This window comes from Gouania willdenowi, chromosome 16 (genome assembly GCF_900634775.1).
Source record: "Gouania willdenowi chromosome 16, fGouWil2.1, whole genome shotgun sequence".
NCBI lineage: Eukaryota > Metazoa > Chordata > Actinopteri > Blenniiformes > Gobiesocidae > Gouania > Gouania willdenowi.
Window position 1 is genome coordinate 22,748,303 of NC_041059.1, and position 21,345 is coordinate 22,769,647.

At 37.0% G+C, this 21,345-nt stretch overlaps 3 protein-coding genes across 5 annotated transcripts in view; 2 read left to right on the forward strand and 1 right to left on the reverse strand.

Moving 5' to 3' along the window:
• The window catches only part of LOC114478327 (transmembrane protein 65-like), a 58,322-nt gene that overhangs the window by 28,142 nt on the left and 8,835 nt on the right, over window positions 1–21,345 (reverse strand). The gene's annotated exons all lie outside the window — the stretch shown is intronic.
• Window positions 869–7,994, forward strand: LOC114478325 (serine/threonine-protein kinase pim-2-like). Of its 3 annotated transcripts, none has more exons than XM_028471321.1 (10): window positions 869–994; window positions 2,724–3,191; window positions 3,499–3,593; window positions 4,448–4,498; window positions 4,593–4,811; window positions 5,385–5,562; window positions 5,655–5,825; window positions 6,174–6,648; window positions 6,956–7,050; window positions 7,943–7,994. In XM_028471321.1, exons 1-8 carry the CDS (start codon window positions 934–936, stop codon window positions 6,266–6,268), a joined length of 1,338 nt encoding a protein of 445 aa, XP_028327122.1. In that variant the 5' UTR covers window positions 869–933; the 3' UTR covers window positions 6,269–6,648; window positions 6,956–7,050; window positions 7,943–7,994. The 3 variants fall into 3 exon arrangements, with proteins under 3 accessions (XP_028327122.1, XP_028327124.1, XP_028327123.1); XM_028471323.1 differs by having other exon boundaries at window positions 4,593–4,718; XM_028471322.1 differs by having other exon boundaries at window positions 877–994; window positions 2,727–3,191.
• LOC114478326 (serine/threonine-protein kinase pim-2-like) lies at window positions 9,787–15,666 on the forward strand. Its single transcript, XM_028471324.1, has 13 exons — window positions 9,787–10,151; window positions 10,459–10,553; window positions 11,426–11,476; window positions 11,571–11,696; window positions 11,802–11,979; window positions 12,078–12,248; window positions 12,597–13,072; window positions 13,380–13,474; window positions 14,350–14,400; window positions 14,495–14,620; window positions 14,726–14,903; window positions 15,002–15,172; window positions 15,521–15,666. Exons 1-7 carry the CDS (start codon window positions 10,019–10,021, stop codon window positions 12,689–12,691), a joined length of 849 nt encoding a protein of 282 aa, XP_028327125.1. The 5' UTR covers window positions 9,787–10,018; the 3' UTR covers window positions 12,692–13,072; window positions 13,380–13,474; window positions 14,350–14,400; window positions 14,495–14,620; window positions 14,726–14,903; window positions 15,002–15,172; window positions 15,521–15,666.

Sequence of the window (21,345 nt, forward strand, 5' to 3'; positions counted from 1 at the left end):
AGAAGCTAGATAGAATACAGTTGTTTACGATTGTTGCGTGATGTTAAAATTTGAAAAAGAATAATAATGAAAATATTTTCAAAATACATTTTTATTCAGTATTTTCTTTTTATTATTATAAATTATTAGACATTTCAGGGGACCCCATTTGAATTCCAGGCGACCCCACATGGGATCATGATCCCAAGGTTGAAAAACACTGCATTTCATGATTATATTTTTTAACTGTGCAGAAGGAGGGGGTACATGGCTTGAGATTAAATGTCTGAAGGGGTACAGGACTGTGTAAAGTTCAGGAACCACAGTTTTAGTGTATTGTGAGGGATCAAACGCGTTAAGCATCAGTGTAAATCCTTCTCTTTCGACCCTCTGAATAGCCATTATATCACGAGTAAAACATCGCGTCACTGCAGTAGTGAGCTCTCCCCAGCGTTTGCTCAAAACCACTGAAGTTGCGCCCTTTTTGGGACCATTCTGGTTGGTCAGTCGGGGTCAATGCGCTGCTTTCCCCTTCCTTTTAGTTCCTCCTCGGTTGCCAAAGACTACGCCGCTGCCACCGCCGCCGCCATGCTCCTCGCGCCATACAACGGCACTGCGCATGCGCGTTTCACCCAGACGTTATCATGATATTTCAATTAAATAAAACGTCCCCCAAAATTACACCGGTATCACCGTGAACGCTATAATACCGCCCTGCTTTACGCAGGAGCCCATGGAGAGTGCCCCGCCCCCACTGCCCTCAGGCTCCGCCCCCAAGCCACACCGCACCTGAAGTAGCGGTGTGGTGTAGGCTCCTCCCACTGCTGGCTCCTGATTGGCTTAGAAGTTGTAACGGAAAATAAACAATTCCAGGCTCTTTCAACGAGTGTCCAACTGATCATTTTAGCTCATTTCTCCTGGAGAAAGGTGCTAACTGAAACTTCTTCAGAAATCATGGATTTCCAAAGAAATATTTCAACACATGAACAGACCGGGACCACAAAGAAAACCAAAGGTATTTACAGCTCAGTTTCTCTGTGTAATTCTGATTTATTAAATGTCTTTTTTTTTTTTTTAATGGGAAGATTTCTGTCAGATAAGAGTGTATTTTAGACCTTTTAGCTTTAAATCAGTGATAAAATGTGTATTTCTTTGCTGTAAATTAGTCAAAAATGTCAAGGGTTAACCATTCTGTCAAGTTGTTGCATGAAATTTGAAAGCTAACTGGTGCCAAAACAGGAGTAAACCGCCGTATCCCTAAACCACCACAGAATAGGAACAATGTTGTTTATTTAGTTTTTTATTATATAACTATGTATGCATAGATGTTTTATTTATACTGTATACATATATACTTAAAAACTTGGGACTGTAAGTTGTGTCATATTATATTTGTACTATCCGGGCCCCCCCAAAAAAAGAAAAGAATAAAGAAATTCAATTGCAATTATGTTGAAGTACAATTATTCACAATTACTGAACCTTTAATAAATAACCTAATCAAAGTTAACCTTCCTCTTGTGTTACATTTCTGTTTCTTATAAAAACAGGTACTAAATCAGCTGTAAAATACATTAAAAACAAATATCTATCATCGAATTTCTTTCCTATCTATTGGTTACCTTGATAGGCTTCCTAATCAATGAAAATATAGGTTTTAATATTTATGGTGTGGACGTCTGAGCCGTTTTTGTGTCACCATATCCCTCGCTTTAATTTTATTTTTTTTAAATAGTAAAATGTGTGAAGGCTTGATATGAAACACATTTTAATAATTGTTAACTACATATGTGTAGAATTGTTCAGAGAACTATAACATGGTTCCCCAGTCTTATGTCATATAAAAACTGACCAGGGGCAGTTCTTCGGGGGTAGGTCTGACCTCACGTTACCATGGCTCCCTTAAAGGGACAGTCCTCAGAAGGCCATCATTACAGTGAGAGTGTGTGTGTGTGTTAGCAGTGGTAAGTGTTATATTATTATACTTCTGATAATAGTATCTGATAAATTCACAATTGTCAGTAATAATAAATCAATAATTGACAGTTATTTGTAGCAATACAAAAAACTGTACAGCACTTTGGTCAGCTGAAGTTGTTTTTAAAATGTGCACAAATGCACATAATTTGTTTTATAAATTATGATGTTGTTCTCTACACTTAAAGGTCCCTGTTTGACATTTGGCATGTGGTTTTAACTGACTTACCTTATTTTAAGGGTTTGCCTCTGAAAAAAGACACTAATAGGTACGTTATGCTATATAGTTAGGGGAAACCCCAATTACATCACAGAGAAAACATCAATATATATTGAGTATTGGCATTCTGGTTCAATTGTATGCATCAAAGCATCATCTCAAGGCAAGGGCAAAACATTGAGATATATATCATATATCGTGATATACTTGAAGGCTTGAAAATATCGAGATATTAAAAAAAGGCCACATCGCCCAGCCCTAGGTGGTGGTTGTCGCTAGTCTGGGGGGTGCCCTGAAACTGACAATTCTTATAGAATTTTCATAGTAATTACAAATACAAAGTAAACTATCTGAACTAAATTACAATTTAATTATGATTACGACAGCAACAAATTATTAAAATTTAAATTACAATCATAATTCCGCCATACTTGTAATTATCATTTATGCAATTACAATTATAATTGATCCAAACCCTGGCTCCTAATCATAGAAATATACAAGAAATGTAGAGGACACACTAACATGCTGATCTTCTTCTTTTCAGAAGGACCCATCCCACAACACTTTAAGGCCCCACCAAGTGGAACCCTTGAGGTGGCGACAAAGGATGAGGACGGGCTGCTCCGAACGGGAAGGCGATGGAAAAGGAAGGCTGACAAAGAGGATGTTCTGCTGTCAAACAGCAAGAAACCAAAGGCTGAGGAAGGGTTTCAGGAGTCACAACCAAAGACAACCCTGAAAGCCAGAAGAAGCCTTTCACTCCTGGCCACAACGAAGGAGGCCAAAATATTAAAGAACTGTGAAGACACAGACAGCAAAAATTCACTGTCTGATAAATTTAAATCCAGCCCCACAACCTCACATGAGGATGTGGAACCGATGGCACCAGCCACACCAGCTTGCATTCCCTCTTTGGAGTCTGATCCTCAGGTTAACTCCACCCCTGAAGATTCACCATTCATCCTCTTGGAGGAAGCAAGGGAAAAATTAAAGACTTGGTTACCAAAAAGAAGTAAGTAACAAAGCTAAACAAGCCTTGTCTGTAGTCAAAGATAGAAGATTATTGCAGGCACTCATTTTACTTCTAATAATTATTACTGCTTCAGTCTGTATTTCCTCTGTTAATATACATTAAAAATCATGACTTCAGATGAATGATTGACCTTTGATGGTTCGTGAAGTCATCTTCACAATCTTAGAAAGTTATAGCTGTCAATACCCGGACCAGCTGTGTGTGTGTTTTTGTCCGCAGTAGAAAATCATCTGAACATCTAAATTGTTGAATTTTCAAACCAATGTGTGGGTTTGTGTGTTTGCAGAGGACTTTGAAAAACTTTATGAGGAGCGCGGGCTGATTTGTGAAGGTGGTTATGGGAGAGTCTACGCAGGTATTCGCCTGTTTGACAACAAGAATGTAAGTTTATACACACACACACACACACACGTATCCATGTTCAATTACAATTACAATGACCAACAATTTTTCTGTTAAAATTACAATAATTTTTCCCCTGAAAGTAAATTACAATTACATTCTCGATTACTAAAGTTCAATTACAATTAATCACAATTACTGAGCCTTTAATAAATCAAACCATTAAACGTCACCCTTCCCTTGTGTTAGCTTTCTGTTAGCATCTCTGAAGATAACAGATCAGTTTTGACCCATGTCTTAAATCAACTGTAAAATACACTAAAACACATTATCAATCATCCAGTTTGTTTCACATCTCTTGGTAAAATTGATATGAAACATATTTTAATAAATGTTAACTATGTATGTGTAAACCATAGAACTGTAACACGGTTCCCCAGGTTTGTGTTTAATTAAATGTAAATGAAAGTTTTTATTAAATTTCCATGACAATTATTATATGAATTAATTTACAATTCTATTACAGTAACAACCGCAACATATATTTCCAGTTACAATTATAATTATGTCATAATTGTAATTCATTATCAATTACAGGATTACAATTATAATTGACCCCAATCCTGGCCCAGTGTCATAATCAGTGGGTAGAACAGATTAGTTCAGATTTGTTGTGATTATTTTACATTAGATTTTATCAGAAAAAGTACTCTTCTGCATAAAGATAAACCAAAATTTACAAAGCATGTTTTGATACTACAGTGAAAAATGTTACAAAAATACTAAAAAACCCAAAAGTGTCTCACATAGACAGTTTATACACAATTCCAGTGACTTTAGAGTTTAAAAACCATGAACAGTGTGATTAAATGCTTGTTTTTTTTGTCTTGCAGGTTGCCATAAAGCATGTTCCAAGGAACAAAGTAAAATACCGACTGGTGGAAGTAAGTATTCTTCTCATCAATGTGACAGAAATTCCGATTTTCAGATTTTGGGCTCGTTTTTGAAACGTGGGCTGCTTGTTTTCTAAAATTCCAGGGTGTATGTGAGTTGGCAGTTTTTGAGGTTGTGCTGATGATGAAGGCAGCCGGTAAGCTTGTCAGAGGCGGCCATCATAACCCAGCAATCATTGAGTTGGTTGATGTCTTTGAGCTTCGAGATGAGGTGCTCATGATAATGGAACTTCTTAACGATACCATGGATCTTGTGGACTACAGCACAATTAATGACCTAACGATACAGGAACATCAAGTCAAGGTAAGTACCACTTTTATCACTATGTCTCCAAACTGTGTGGCTCCTCCCCTCACTGCCCCTAAACTAGGGCTGCTCGATGACAGAAAAAATAATAATCACCATTATTTTAGTCACAATTTAAATTACGGTAATTGAAATGACTATTTGTCAACCAAAAACATAATCTTTTCTACAAAATAATATAAAATATATTCTTTAAACATAAATAAAATCCTTCAAACACTAAAATCAAGAATGTTCATTTTTGCACAAAACAAAACACTTCTTGCACGTGATGTGTCTTTGCTTTGGGTCTTTATTATCAAACCCAAAGTGTTCCCATATTAGAGAATTTTAGTTTACCAAGCATTTTTGCTGCGTTTCTCCTGCTATGTTTCAAGATCGCTTGCAACAACTTTCCTCGTGTTGGCCTGCAGGCTAGGCGAGCTTTAGCTTTAGCTTTGATAGGGGCGGGGCAGAGGAGCTTTATTCTTTGTAAATATCCTATATCGTGGAAGTTTGTTTTATTTAGCAAATAAAACATGAAGTATAATCACAGCCTTACCCTAACCCTTCTGTCTCATTCTGTTACAGGACATCATCAATCAAATCATCAATGCAGCGGTCACAATGCATAGAAATGGGGTGTTCCACAGGGACATAAAAGCCGACAACATCCTCATTACCTCCACCAATGGAACCCAAACTGTGAAGATCATCGACTTCGGCTGCAGTGATTGGGTCAAAGACAAGCCCTATTACGACTATAAAGGTTAGTGTTGAATTTTTTTCTTGGTCGCACGTCTTTGAATCCTTCCTCTTTGACTCTGGTTCTGACCGCTTTTTCTTTTTTTATGTATTCAGGTACATTCGCCTTTGCCCCACCAGAGTATTTTTCTTGTAAAAAATACCACGCAGAACAAACCACGGTGTGGCAGATTGGGATACTCCTTCACAATCTGTACAGTGATGACATCATTGATACGTTTGAATTCATCAGTGAAGAACAACAGACCATAAACCATCTCTCTCGTTGTAAGTCTTGCAAATACAAACATAAACACTTTACTGTACTGTCCAGCAGTGGTGTCAAATTCATTTTAGTCAAAGTGGTTCGAACAAGTATAATAATGGCATAAGAAGCACTAAATAATGATGATTGAGAATGTTTTACCTTTGTTGTTGTGCCGATAAATCGAAGTACATTCTGATATTATTAAAACTGTGGCATATGATAGGAAAATGACAGTCTTATGTACTATTGTGAGACCTTTTTGGTCAAATTAGAAATAGCTGCTCCTTTTTGAATCTTTGACACCCCTGATTTATAGACAATCATTGTTCTTCAGTGTTCTTAAATTGTCCTCTTATTTTACTCTCTAGTGGGAAAGAGCTTCGCGAGTCAGTGCCTGAGGATGGATCCAGCCCTTCGACCGCGTTTAGAGGACCTGCTGAAACACCCATGGTTTAAAGTTTAAAACAAAATCCATGAACTTCCACACCATTGTCTGTGTTCACAATGTGTGTGAACGGACATTTAAACTGTGAAAATGTAAATAAAGAGTAAAAACCAAAGACAATCCTGAAAGCCAGAAGAAGCCTTTCACTCCTGGCCACAACGAAGGAGGCCAAAATATTGGAGAACTGTGAAGACACAGACAGCAAAAATTCACTGTCTGATATATTTAAATCCAGCCCCACAACCTCACATGAGGATGTGGAATCGATGGCACCAGCCACACCAGCTTGCATTCCCTCTTTGGAGTCTGATCCTCAGGTTAACTCCACCTCTGAAGATTCACCATTCATCCTCTTGGAGGAAGCAAGGGAAAAATTAAAGACTTGGTCCCAAAAAGAAGTAAGTAACAAAGCTAAACAAGCCTTGTCTGTAGTCAAAAGTAGAAGATTATTGCAGGCACTCATTTTACTTCTAATAATTATTACTGCTTCAGTCTGTATTTCCTCTGTTAATATACATTAAAAATCAGGACTTCAGATGAATGATTGACCTTTGATGGTTCGTGAAGTCATCTTCACAATCTTAGAAAGTTATAGCTGTCAATGCCCGGACCAGCTGTGTGTGTGTTTTAGTCCGCAGTAGAAAATCATCTGAACATCTAAATTGTTGAATTTTCAAACCAATGTGTGGGTTTGTGTGTTTGCAGAGGACTTTGAAAAACTTTATGAGGAGCGCGGGCTGATTTGTGAAGGTGGTTATGGGAGAGTCTACGCAGGTATTCGCCTGTTTGACAACAAGGATGTAAGTTTATACACACACACACACACACACACACACACACACACACACACACACACACGTATCCATGTTCAATTACTATTGCAACGACTAACAATTTTTCCGATTATTGTTAAAATTACAATTATAATTTTTCCCCTGAAAGTAAATTACAATTACAATCTCAATTAATAAAGTTCAATTACAATTAATCACAATTACTGAGCCTTTAATAAATCAAACCATTAAACGTGACCCTTCCCTTGTGTTAGCTTTCTGTTAGCATCTCTGAAGATAACAGATCAGTTTTGACCCATGTCTTAAATCAACTGTAAAATGCACTAAAACACATTATCAATCATCCAGTTTGTTTCACATCTCTTGGTAAAATTGATATGAAACATATTTTAATAAATGTTAACTATGTATGTGTAAACCATAGAACTGTAACACGGTTCCCCAGGTTTGTGTTTAATTAAATGTAAATGAAAGTTTTCATTAAATTTCCATGACAATTATTATATGAATTCATTTACAATTCTATTACAGTAACAACCGCAACATATATTTCCAGTTACAATTATAATTATGTCATAATTGTAATTCATTATCAATTACAGGATTACAATTATAATTGACCCCAATCCTGGCCCAGTGTCATAATCAGTGGGTAGAACAGATTAGTTCAGATTTGTTGTGATTATTTTACGTTAGATTTTATCAGAAAAAGCACTCTTCTGCATAAAGATAAACCAAAATTTACAAAGCATGTTTTGATACTACAGTGAAAAATGTTACAAAAATACTAAAAAACCCAAAAGTGTCTCACATAGACAGTTTACACACAATTCCAGTGACTTTAGAGTTTAAAAACCATGAACAGTGTGATTAAATGCTTGTTTTTTTTGTCTTGCAGGTTGCCATAAAGCATGTTCCAAGGAACAAAGTAAAATACCGACTGGTGGAAGTAAGTATTCTTCTCATCAATGTTGACAGAAATTCCCATTTTCAGATTTTGGGCTCGTTTTTGAAACATGGGCTGCTTGTTTTCTAAAATTCCAGGGTGTATGTGAGTTGGCAGTTTTTGAGGTCGTGTTGATGATGAAGGCAGCTAGTAAGCTTGTCAGAGGCGGCCATCATAACCCAGCAATCATTGAGTTGGTTGATGTCTTTGAGCTTCGAGATGAGGTGCTCATGATAATAGAACTTCTTAACAATACCATGGACCTTGTGGACTACAGTACAATTAATGACCTAACGATACAGGAACATGAAGTCAAGGTAAGTACGACTTTTATCACTATGTCTCCAAACTGTGTGGCTCCTCCCCTCACTGCCCCTAAACTAGGGCTGCTCGATGACAGAAAAAATAATAATCACCATTATTTTAGTCACAATTTAAATTACGGTAATTGAAATGATTATTTGTCAACCAAAAACATAATTTTTTCTACAAAATAATATAAAATATATTCTTTAAACATAAATAAAATCCTTCAAACACTAAAATCAAGAATGTTCAATTTTGCACAAAACAAAACACTTCTTGCACGTGATGTGTCTTTGCTTTAGGTCTTTATTATCAAACCCAAAGTGTTCCCATATTAGAGAATTTTAGTTTACCAAGCGTTTTTGCTGCGTTTCTCCTGCTATGTTTCAAGATCGCTTGCAAAAACTTTCCTCGTGTTGGCCTGCAGGCTAGGTGAGCTTTAGCTTTAGCTTTGATAGGGGCGGGGCAGAGGAGCTTTATTCTTTGTAAATATCCTATATCGTGGAAGTTTGTTTTATTTAGCAAATAAAACATGAAGTATAATCACAGCCTTACCCTAACCCTTCTGTCTCATTCTGTTACAGGACATCATCAATCAAATCATCAATGCAGCGGTCACAATGCATAGAAATGGGGTGTTCCACAGGGACATAAAAGCCGACAACATCCTCATTACCTCCACCAATGGAACCCAAACTGTGAAGATCATCGACTTCGGCTGCAGTGATTGGGTCAAAGACAAGCCCTATTACGACTATAAAGATTAGTGTTGAATTCTTTTCTTCATCGCACGTCTTTGAATCCACTATTTTCCTCTTTGACTCTGGTTCTGACCGCTTTTTCTTTTTTTATGTATTCAGGTACATTCGCCTTTGCCCCACCAGAGTATTTTTCTTGTAAAAAGTACCACGCAGAACAAACCACGGTGTGGCAGATTGGGATACTCCTTCACAATCTGTACAGTGATGACATCATTGATACGTTTGAATTCATCAGTGAAGAACAACAGACCATTAACCATCTCTCTCGTTGTAAGTCTTGCAAATACAAACATAAACACTTTACTGTACTGTCCAACAGGGGTGTCAAATTCATTTTAGTCACAGTGGTTTGAACAAGTATAATAATGGCATAAGAAGCACTAAATAATGATGATTGAAAATGTTTTACCTTTGTTGTTGTGCCGATAAATCGAAGTACATTCTGATATTATTAAAACTGTGGCATATGATAGGAAAATGACAGTCTTATGTACTATTGTGAGACCTTTTTGGTCAAATTAGAAATAGCTGCTCCTTTTTGAATCTCTGACACCCCTGATTTATAGACAATCATTGTTCTTCAGTGTTCTTAAATTGTCCTCTTATTTTACTCTCTAGTGGGAAAGAGCTTCGCGAGTCAGTGCCTGAGGATGGATCCAGCCCTTCGACCGCGTTTAGAGGACCTGCTGAAACACCCATGGTTTAAAGTTTAAAACAAAATCCATGAACTTTCACACCATTGTCTGCGTCCACAATGTGTGTGAACGGACATTTAAACTGTGAAAATGTAAATAAAGAGTAAAAACCAAAGACAACCCTGAAAGCCAGAAGAAGCCTTTCACTCCTGGCCACAACAAAGGAGGCCAAAATATTGGAGAACTGTGAAGACACAGACAGCAAAAATTCACTGTCTGATATAATTAAATCCAGCCCCACAACCTCACACGAGGATGTGGAACCGATGGCACCAGCCACACCAGCTTGCATTCCCTCTTTGGAGTCTGATCCTCAGGTTAACTCCACCTCTGAAGATTCACCATTCATCCTCTTGGAGGAAGCAAGGGAAAAATTAAAGACTTGGTTCTCAAAAAGAAGTAAGTAACAAAGCTAAACAAGCCTTGTCTGTAGTCAAAGATAGAAGATTATTGCAGGCACTCATTTTACTTCTAATAATTATTACTGCTTCAGTCTGTATTTCCTCTGTTAATATACATTAAAAATCAGGACTTCAGATGAATGATTGACCTTTGATGGTTCGTGAAGTCATCTTCACAATCTTAGAAAGTTACAGCTGTCAATGCACGAACCAGCTGTGTGTTTGTTTTAGTCCGCAGTAGAAAATCATCTGAACATCTAAATTGTTAAATTTTCAAACCAATGTGTGGGTTTGTGTGTTTGCAGAGGACTTTGAAAAATTTTATGAGGAGCGCGGGCTGATTTGTGAAGGTGGTTGTGGGAGAGTCTACGCAGGTATTCGCCTGTTTGACAACAAGGATGTAAGTTTATACACACACACACACACACACACACACACGTATCCATGTTCAATTACTATTGCAACGACCAACAATTTTTCCGATTATTGTTAAAATTACAATTATAATTTTTCCCCTGAAAGTAAATTACAATTACAATCTCAATTACTAAAGTTCAATTACAATTAATCACAATTACTGAGCCTTTAATAAATCAAACCATTAAACGTGACCCTTCCCTTGTGTTAGCTTTCTGTTAGCATCTCTGAAGATAACAGATCAGTTTTGACCCATGTCTTAAATCAACTGTAAAATACACTAAAACACATTATCAATCATCCAGTTTGTTTCACATCTCTTGGTAAAATTGATATGAAACATATTTTAATAAATGTTAACTATGTATGTGTAAACCATAGAACTGTAACACGGTTCCCCAGGTTTGTGTTTAATGAAATGTAAATGAAAGTTTTTATTACATTTCCATGACAATTACTATATGAATTAATTTACAATTCTATTACAGTAACAACCGCAACATATATTTCCAGTTACAATTATAATTATGTCATAATTGTAATTCATTATCAATTACAGGATTACAATTATAATTGACCCCAATCCTGGCCCAGTGTCATAATCAGTGGGTAGAACAGATTAGTTCAGATTTGTTGTGATTATTTTACGTTAGATTTTATCAGAAAAAGCACTCTTCTGCATAAAGATAAACCAAAATTTACAAAGCATGTTTTGATACTACAGTGAAAAATGTTACAAAAATACTAAAAAACCCAAAAGTGTCTCACATAGACAGTTTACACACAATTCCAGTGACTTTAGAGTTTAAAAACCATGAACAGTGTGATTAAATGCTCTTTTTTTTTGTCTTGCAGGTTGCCATAAAGCATGTTCCAAGGAACAAAGTAAAATACCGACTGGTGGAAGTAAGTATTCTTCTCATCAATGTGACAGAAATTCCCATTTTCAGATTTTGGGCTCGTTTTTGAAACGTGGGCTGCTTGTTTTCTAAAATTCCAGGGTGTATGTGAGTTGGCAGTTTTTGAGGTTGTGCCGATGATGAAGGCAGCTGGTAAGCTTGTCAGAGGCGGCCATCATAACCCAGCAATCATTGAGTTGGTTGATGTCTTTGAGCTTCGAGATGAGGTGCTCATAATAATGGAACTTCTTAACAATACCATGGATCTTGTGGACTACAGTACAATTAATGACACAGCCTTACCCTAACCCTTCTGTCTCATTCTGTTACAGGACATCATCAATCAAATCATCAATGCAGCGGTCACAATGCATAGAAATGGGGTGTTCCACAGGGACATAAAAGCCGAGAACATCCTCATTACCTCCACCAATGGAACCCAAACTGTGAAGATCATCGATTTCGGCTGCAGTGATTGGGTCAAAGACAAGCCCTATTACGACTATAAAGATTAGTGTTGAATTCTTTTCTTCATCGCACGTCTTTGAATCCACTATTTTCCTCTTTGACTCTGGTTCTGACCACTTTTTCTTTTTTTATGTATTCAGGTACATTCGCCTTTGCCCCACCAGAGTATTTTTCTTGTAAAAAGTACCACGCAGAACAAACCACGGTGTGGCAGATTGGGATACTCCTTCAGAATCTGTACAGTGATGACATCATTGATACGTTTGAATTCATCAGTGAAGAACAACAGACCATTAACCATCTCTCTCGTTGTAAGTCTTGCAAATACAAACACAAACACTTTACTGTACTGTCCAGCAGGGGTGTCAAATTCATTTTAGTCAAAGTGGTTTGAACAAGTATAATAATGGCATAAGAAGCACTAAATAATGATGATTGAAAATGTTTTACCTTTGTTGTTGTGCCGATAAATCGAAGTACATTCTGATATTATTAAAACTGTGGCATATGATAGGAAAATGACAGTCTTATGTACTATTGTGAGACCTTTTTGGTCAAATTAGAAATAGCTGCTCCTTTTTGAATCTTTGACACCCCTGATTTATAGACAATCATTGTTCTTCAGTGTTCTTAAATTGTCCTCTTATTTTACTCTCTAGTGGGAAAGAGCTTCGCGAGTCAGTGCCTGAGGATGGATTCAGCCCTTCGACCGCGTTTAGAGGACCTGCTGAAACACCCATGGTTTAAAGTTTAAAACAAAATCCATGAACTTCCACACCATTGTCTGTGTTCACAATGTGTGTGAACGGACATTTAAACTGTGAAAATGTAAATAAAGAGTAAAAACCAAAGACAACCCTGAAAGCCAGAAGAAGCCTTTCACTCCTGGCCACAACGAAGGAGGCCAAAATATTGGAGAACTGTGAAGACACAGACAGCAAAAATTCACTGTCTGATATAATTAAATCCAGCCCCACAACCTCACATGAGGATGTGGAACCGATGGCACCAGCCACACCAGCTTGCATTCCCTCTTTGGAGTCTGATCCTCAGGTTAACTCCACCTCTGAAGATTCACCATTCATCCTCTTGGAGGAAGCAAGGGAAAAATTAAAGACTTGGTTCTCAAAAAGAAGTAAGTAACAAAGCTAAACAAGCCTTGTCTGTAGTCAAAGATAGAAGATTATTGCAGGCACTCATTTTACTTCTAATAATTATTACTGCTTCAGTCTGTATTTCCTCTGTTAATATACATTAAAAATCATGACTTCAGATGAATGATTGACCTTTGATGGTTCGTGAAGTCATCTTCACAATCTTAGAAAGTTATAGCTGTCAATACCCGGACCAGCTGTGTGTTTGTTTTAGTCCGCAGTAGAAAATCATCTGAACATCTAAATTGTTGAATTTTCAAACCAATGTGTGGGTTTGTGTGTTTGCAGAGGACTTTGAAAAACTTTATGAGGAGCGCGGGCTGATTTGTGAAGGTGGTTATGGGAGAGTCTACGCAGGTATTCGCCTGTTTGACAACAAGGATGTAAGTTTATACACACACACACACACACACACACACACACACGTATCCATGTTCAATTACTATTGCAACGACTAACAATTTTTCCGATTATTGTTAAAATTACAATTATAATTTTTCCCCTGAAAGTAAATTACAATTACAATCTCAATTAATAAAGTTCAATTACAATTAATCACAATTACTGAGCCTTTAATAAATCAAACCATTAAACGTGACCCTTCCCTTGTGTTAGCTTTCTGTTAGCATCTCTGAAGATAACAGATCAGTTTTGACCCATGTCTTAAATCAACTGTAAAATACACTAAAACACATTATCAATCATCCAGTTTGTTTCATATCTCTTGGTAAAATTGATATGAAACATATTTTAATAAATGTTAACTATGTATGTGTAAACCATAGAACTGTAACACGGTTCCCCAGGTTTGTGTTTAATGAAATGTAAATGAAAGTTTTTATTACATTTCCATGACAATTACTATATGAATTAATTTACAATTCTATTACAGTAACAACCGCAACATATATTTCCAGTTACAATTATAATTATGTCATAATTGTAATTCATTATCAATTACAGGATTACAATTATAATTGACCCCAATCCTGGCCCAGTGTCATAATCAGTGGGTAGAACAGATTAGTCCAGATTTGTTGTGATTATTTTACGTTAGATTTTATCAGAAAAAGCACTCTTCTGCATAAAGATAAACCAAAATTTACAAAGCATGTTTTGATACTACAGTGAAAAATGTTACAAAAATACTAAAAAACCCAAAAGTGTCTCACATAGACAGTTTACACACAATTCCAGTGACTTTAGAGTTTAAAAACCATGAACAGTGTGATTAAATGCTTGTTTTTTTGTCTTGCAGGTTGCCATAAAGCATGTTCCAAGGAACAAAGTAAAATACCGACTGGTGGAAGTAAGTATTCTTCTCATCAATGTGACAGAAATTCCCATTTTCAGATTTTGGGCTCGTTTTTGAAACGTGGGCTGCTTGTTTTCTAAAATTCCAGGGTGTATGTGAGTTGGCAGTTTTTGAGGTTGTGCTGATGATGAAGGCAGCCTGAAAGCTTGTCAGAGGCGGCCATCATAACCCAGCAATCATTGAGTTGGTTGATGTCTTTGAGCTTCGAGATGAGGTGCTCATAATAATGGAACTTCTTAACAATACCATGGATCTTGTGGACTACAGTACAATTAATGACACAGCCTTACCCTAACCCTTCTGTCTCATTCTGTTACAGGACATCATCAATCAAATCATCAATGCAGCGGCCACAATGCATAGAAATGGGGTGTTCCACAGGGACATAAAAGCCGAGAACATCCTCATTACCTCCACCAATGGAACCCAAACTGTGAAGATCATCGACTTCGGCTGCAGTGATTGGGTCAAAGACAAGCCCTATTACGACTATAAAGGTTAGTGTTGAATTCTTTTCTTGGTCGCACATCTTTGAATCCACTATTTTCCTCTTTGACTCTGGTTCTGACCACTTTTTCTTTTTTTATGTATTCAGGTACATTCGCCTTTGCCCCACCAGAGTATTTTTCTTGTAAAAAGTACCACGCAGAACAAACCACGGTGTGGCAGATTGGGATACTCCTTCAGAATCTGTACAGTGATGACATCATGGATACGTTTGATTTCATCAGTGAAGAACAACAGACCATTAACCATCTCTCTCGTTGTAAGTCATGCAAATACAAACACAAACACTTTACTGTACTGTCCAGCAGGGGTGTCAAATTCATTTTAGTCAAAGTGGTTTGAACAAGTATAATAATGGCATAAGAAGCACTAAATAATGATGATTGAAAATGTTTTACCTTTGTTGTTGTGCCGATAAATCGAAGTACATTCTGATATTATTAAAACTGTGGCATATGATAGGAAAATGACAGTCTTATGTACTATTGTGAGACCTTTTTGGTCAAATTAGAAATAGCTGCTCCTTTTTGAATCTTTGACACCCCTGATTTATAGACAATCATTGTTCTTCAGTGTTCTTAAATTGTCCTCTTATTTTACTCTCTAGTGGGAAAGAGCTTCGCGAGTCAGTGCCTGAGGATGGATCCAGCCCTTCGACCGCGTTTAGAGGACCTGCTGAAACACCCATGGTTTAAAGTTTAAAACAAAATCCATGAACTTCCACACCATTGTCTGTGTTCACAATGTGTATGAACGGACATTTAAACTGTGAAAATGTAAATAAAGAGTAAATATATTATCAATCAAATCACTGTTTTCCTTGTATGGCAAAGACACAAAAAAAAATCATGGTAAGAATGAAGTAAAAACACTTCTATCCACCTGTCTATCGGACTCCATATCCCACAATGCAATGCAAAAACTTTTCTGACAATGTCACTAAAATGTGTGTTTTTAGTGGAGATTAAAGCAAGTTTTCAAACAGCAATCTAGTGATCTATGAGGCCTACAATCAACATATTTTGTCTCCAGGCAGCTTTAATCATTAAAGGAGACATATCATGCTATTAAATCCTTCCTTTTTACAAATAAATCATACAGTTGTGGTCTATATAAAGCGGAACTGCAATGCTTGGGTCTGAATTATTATAGCTCCACAGGCCCCTTTTCTACCCCTTTTCTGATGTGCTACTGAGAGCAACTCGTTTTGGTGCGGTCTCTTTAAATGCAAATGAGACACTTCATACCCCGCCCCCTCTCCAGGTTGCAGAGGTGACACTCGGTTCATCATAAATAACAATAAAATACATAAAACAACAATAAAAAACATATTTAATTGAAAAATATGCAAAATAACTCCAAAACACAAAAAAGGAACGCAATATACGCTAAATGACACCAGAAACATACAGAATTGCAGAAGACTACAACACCTAAAATAAACACAAAACAACAATAAAAACATACAATTAGAGCAATAAACTCTAGAAATGCAGACAAATGCCTTTGTTCTTTCCAGTAAAAATGCTTAGATCAGTCATTATTCCAGAGGTGACAGTTTAAAAAAAAAAAAACTAATGTTACCATTATTTTGAAATGTGAGATTACAATCATAAATTCATACTTAAATGTTAAAATTTAACACTTTTGAAACAGTGCTTTAAGACATTTTAATGACAATTAAGGCCTTATTTTTAGATTCATATAAATTTGATGCCATTTAAGACATTTTAAGGATTTGCAGGAACCCTGAATTAATCTCTACATTATAGTCATATCCGACAATGAGTATCTATATTTGAATAAAACTAAAAAGTGAAAAAAAAAGCATTACAAAGCTTTGCAAATTTAAAATTTGCTTTCAATTTTCCTTCCTTATGCTCAAAAGTGTGGATTAAGCAATATCTTTTAATTAAGAAATGATAATATACCGTTTTAATGCAGCAACACCTCTAACTTACCCTGCACACATTTATGAACAGGAGGAGAATGATGTGTAGAGAGTGATGGTGGTAATAAAAACAAACTCATATTATGCAAACTAAATGCGGCTAAGTCAGAGTCATGAGGATGGCTTCCTGCAATGTTGGATCTAATTGTGTTTCAATGTCTGTTGGGATTTTTCACTACATGAAAGCCTTCAGGCCTGGCATCCAATCAGTGAAAGCCATTTTCTGTGGTTGAAAATCATCACTTGCACCTGCTGTCTTGGTTCCCAAAGTGATGTTTTCACCACAATCAGCGACTGACATCTTTTTCACGTAGGTGTGAACACGGTATCTTTAAAAATAGACAGTAAACCCAGGTGTTACTATGCACCACTGTAATCCCTGTATGTGATACAGTCACAGTGTTACTGTGCTGCATATCCTGATTGGTTGGTTATTAGTTGTAATTAATTACAGCTGTTGTACCTGAGCTCAAAGCCAAACTGTCTCCTCCTCCCATTAATAGTGACAAATCTGAACTAGAGTTGTGTTCTTGGTGTACAAAATAATTTCAACAGGTGTGAGACTTTAACACATCCCATACACCACCTGATAAACAACAAGAGATACAAACACGAGAAAGCAGCTTTTAAGGACAAGATGACGTTCAGCTTTAACTTTAAAAATAACTTCAATGCAGCGTTTGTTTTTAGGGTCAGCTGGGTTTTAGCTAAGTGTGAGTTGTATATTCTAATTCCTTGGTCTGTGCATTTTGTTTTAATGAAACCAAGAAAAGAAAAACTAACAAATTGACAAAACTAACGAATGAGCTCAAATTTGAGCAATAAAGTGTATAATATCTGAAAGCAACAACATATTGTTGTGGCGGTTTTAAATGGAATGAGAAGGAGGGAAGTTGTAGGGTTAACTGGTCAGATGTGGACACAGGGTTTATTTGGTCAAAGGGTTTTTGAGGCAGACCGGTCTGGGATTCAGAGGTTTCTATGTGTGTGAGTCCCAATTGGCCACAGTTACATGATGTTTTTTAATTCGGAATTAGTTGTTTCGAATTAAATCATTCGGAATTAAAACGTTCTGCTTCGTGTTTACATGGACATAGTAAATCCTGAACTGAAGTTTACATGGAAAACCAGTTTATTCGGCTTTAGATAATTCTGCTTTAGGTCTGGGGGTTGGACAGGGGGAGAACATGATGTATCACGTCGATCGGGAGAAACACACAACAAACCTTTTATTGTCGGCTATAACACAGAAGACCACATGAGAACTGTGATGTTTTATTTTGATTGTAGTTTTGAAGCAACAGCTCGACAATAACACACAATTACAGTTTGGACCCCAGAGCGGAAGGGAGATAGGAGCTAATCACCGGTAAAAAGCTCGCTAAACCTCTGGAAAACAATCACCAGGAATAAATATTTGCTCCCTGGTAAAAATAGTAGATCAAACAACAGGTAAAATGATAAACTTGGTGATATTACAGCCTGTGAATGCAGTACGGGGACGCATTTACTCCACCTCAGAGTCCTAGTGCCAGTCCAACGGCAAAGCCTGTTCCATTTACCGCGTTTACCGAGGTCCGTATCCATGTCTTTTAAGGCTCTTATTAAATAGTGTCATCTCGAGTCCGGGCCACCGCCATCTTGGATAATGTCGTCACCAGCACATCATCGCCACAAGTCGTGCAAGTGCAAAACAATCCAAATGAACTTAAAGCGGCTTTAAGCAAGTCAAGTGTTTACAAGAAAGAGGAATTATCTAATTCGAAATTAAAATCGGAATAAACCAGCCACTTAATTCAGATTTAAGTTTAATTTGGAATTAAATTAGCATTAGGAATTAACTGTTTACAAGGTCAGGTTAAAGAGAAATTACATTTTATTCTGCTTTAAAGAGGAATTAAAGCTCCCATGTAAACGTATGAATCTATTGTTGTTCTGTGCTCTCAGGGTGTTTATGCTGCTGATACCACTAAGCATAACAACGACAGAGTCTCTGAGATAATATAAAATAATATAAAAAAATAATGCAATTTATTTAATTGCAATAACAAAAAATGCATTGCTGTCTAAAAAAGATTGCACTTCTTGTAGTGTTGACCTTTGACAGCATGTGTAGACAAGAGAAAAAATAAATAAATAAATAAATGGCATGTTTTCAGCAATGGGAGGAATGAGGAGATCTGAGAGAAAACTCATACAAAACCCCAAGGACAACATGCTAAATTTACATGGAAAGATCAGACCAACTCTGGGAGTTAACGTGTTATTTTGTGAAAGGAGGCCAAAGCGAACCCCAACACTCACAATAAATGAAAAATGCAAAGCTCCCAGCCATGTCTTCATTAAGGTGTGTAGATTGGTACAAGTCTATAGCTGACATCATACAGGTGCTGGTTAAATAATTAGAATATCATGAAAAAAAAAATGATTTCAGTAATTCCATTCAAAAAGTAAAACTTGTATAATGTATACATTCATTTCACACAGGCTGACACATTTCAAGTGTTTATTCATTTTAATTTTGATGATTATAACTGACAACTAATGAAAATTCCAAATTCAGTATCTCAGAAAATTAGAATATTACTTAAGACCGATACAAAAAAAAAAGATTTCTAGAAATGTTGGCCAACTGAAAAGTATGAGCATGTACAGCACTCAATACTTAGTTGGTGCTCCTTTAGCCTGAGTTACTGCAGCAATGCAGCGTGGCATGGAGTCGATCAGTCTGTGGCACTGCTCAGGTGTTATGAGAGCTCAGATTGTTCTTCTGCATTGTTGGATCTGGCGTCTCGAATCTTCCTCTTCACAATACTCCATAGATTTTCTACCTGGTGAAGGTCAGATGAGTTTGCTGGCTAATCAAGAACAGGGATACCATGGTGTTTAAACCAGGTACTGGTAGCTTTGGCACTATGTGCAGGTGCCAAGTCCTGTTGGAAAATGAAATATACATCTCCATAAAGTTGGTCAGCAGCAAGAAGCATGAAGTGCTCTAAAACTTCCTGAACCTAAGGAAACACAGTGGACCAACACCAGCACATGACATGGCACCCCAAACTATCACTGACTGTGGAAACTTTACACTCGACCTCAAGCAACGTGGATTCTGTGCCTCTTCTCTCTTCCTCCAGACTCTGGGACCTTGATTTCCAAAGGACATGCAAAATTTACTTTGATCAGAGAACATAACTTTGGAACACTCAGCAGCAGTCCAGTCCTTTTTGTCTTTAGCCCAGGCGAGACGCTTCTGACGCTGTCTCTTGTTCAAGAGTGGCTTGACACAAGAAATGCGACAGCTGAAACCCATGTCTTGCATACATCTGTGGGTGGTGGTTCTTCAAGAACTGACTCCAGCTGCAGTCCACTCTTTGTGAATCTCCCCCACATTTTTGAATGGCTTTTGTTTCACAATCCTCTCCAGGGCACGGTTATCCCTATTGCTTGTACACTTTTTTCCACCACATCTTTTCCTTCCCTTCGCCTCTCTATTAATGTGCTTGGACACAGAGCTCTGTGAACAACCAGCCTCTTTAGCAATGACCTTTTGTGTCTTGCTCTCCTTGTGCAAGGTGTCAATGGTCGTCTTCTGGACAACTGTCAAGTCAAAAGTCTTCCCCATGATTGTGTAGCCCACAGAACTGAAGCTGAATTAGCTGATTAGAGTGGGGCACCAGGTGTCTTCAATATTGAACCTCTCTACAATATTCAAATTTTCTGAGATACTCAATTTGGGGTTTTCATTAGTTGTCAGTTATAATCATCAACATTAAAAGAAATAAACACTTGAAATATGTCAATATGTCAGAAATTTTCAAAACTTTTAATTTATATTTTAAATAACTATCTCATGTGCAGTTAAAACAACATGTTTGTATTGTTTCACAGGTATTGTTGATGTTTAACAATAAAATAAGATTGAAACATTTAAGGTGTATGATGTCAGTTATAAACAAAAAATCGGGATCGGCCAAAATTGGCATCGGCCGGTCAGACTTTTAAAAAATTGCAATCGGCGCACCCCTATTATTGACCAAATATTTAGTGTGCTGACTTTAGCCAATTAGTATTGCAGTAAATTTAGCAGCTTTGATAATTAAAGCACATGAAAAAAAGAGTGTCAAAGATCTTCACTAAGTTTAAGTCTATCTCAAATGGATAGAATGGAATTATGTGTCATTCACTATGTTGTAGAGTCGTGATCCCCATCCAGAGGTACGTGTACAGTACATTGCAGAAGGCAAAAAATATGTAGAAAAACTAGTTTTCTTAAGCCCTGTGATGGACTGGTGCTCTGTCTAGGGTGTACCCCAATGAGAGCTGGAGATAGGCACCAGCAGACCCCGCGACCCTAAAAAAAAGAGGAAACGGTCAGAAAACAGATGGATAGTTTTCTTAAATCCCAAGAATACCTTTCATTGCGCTTTGGGTACTGCTGATTGTTTAGATTAGGACAACAAAGATTTTTGTGGATGATTCTC

What these genes read in the sequence shown, in the direction of transcription:
- LOC114478325 (XM_028471321.1), top strand. Translation starts at nt 934, where the DNA reads ATGGATTTCCAAAGAAATATTTCAACACATGAACAGACCGGGACCACA. An exon ending in GACCACAAAGAAAACCAAAG is followed by an intron (nt 995 to 2,723) that starts GTATTTACAGCT and finishes TCTTCTTTTCAG; the next exon opens with AAGGACCCATCCCACAACAC. An exon ending in CATAAACCATCTCTCTCGTT is followed by an intron (nt 5,826 to 6,173) that starts GTAAGTCTTGCA and finishes TTTACTCTCTAG; the next exon opens with TGGGAAAGAGCTTCGCGAGT.
- LOC114478326 (XM_028471324.1), top strand. Translation starts at nt 10,019, where the DNA reads ATGGCACCAGCCACACCAGCTTGCATTCCCTCTTTGGAGTCTGATCCT. An exon ending in GACTTGGTTCTCAAAAAGAA is followed by an intron (nt 10,152 to 10,458) that starts GTAAGTAACAAA and finishes GTGTGTTTGCAG; the next exon opens with AGGACTTTGAAAAATTTTAT. An exon ending in TCTTTGAGCTTCGAGATGAG is followed by an intron (nt 11,697 to 11,801) that starts GTGCTCATAATA and finishes ATTCTGTTACAG; the next exon opens with GACATCATCAATCAAATCAT.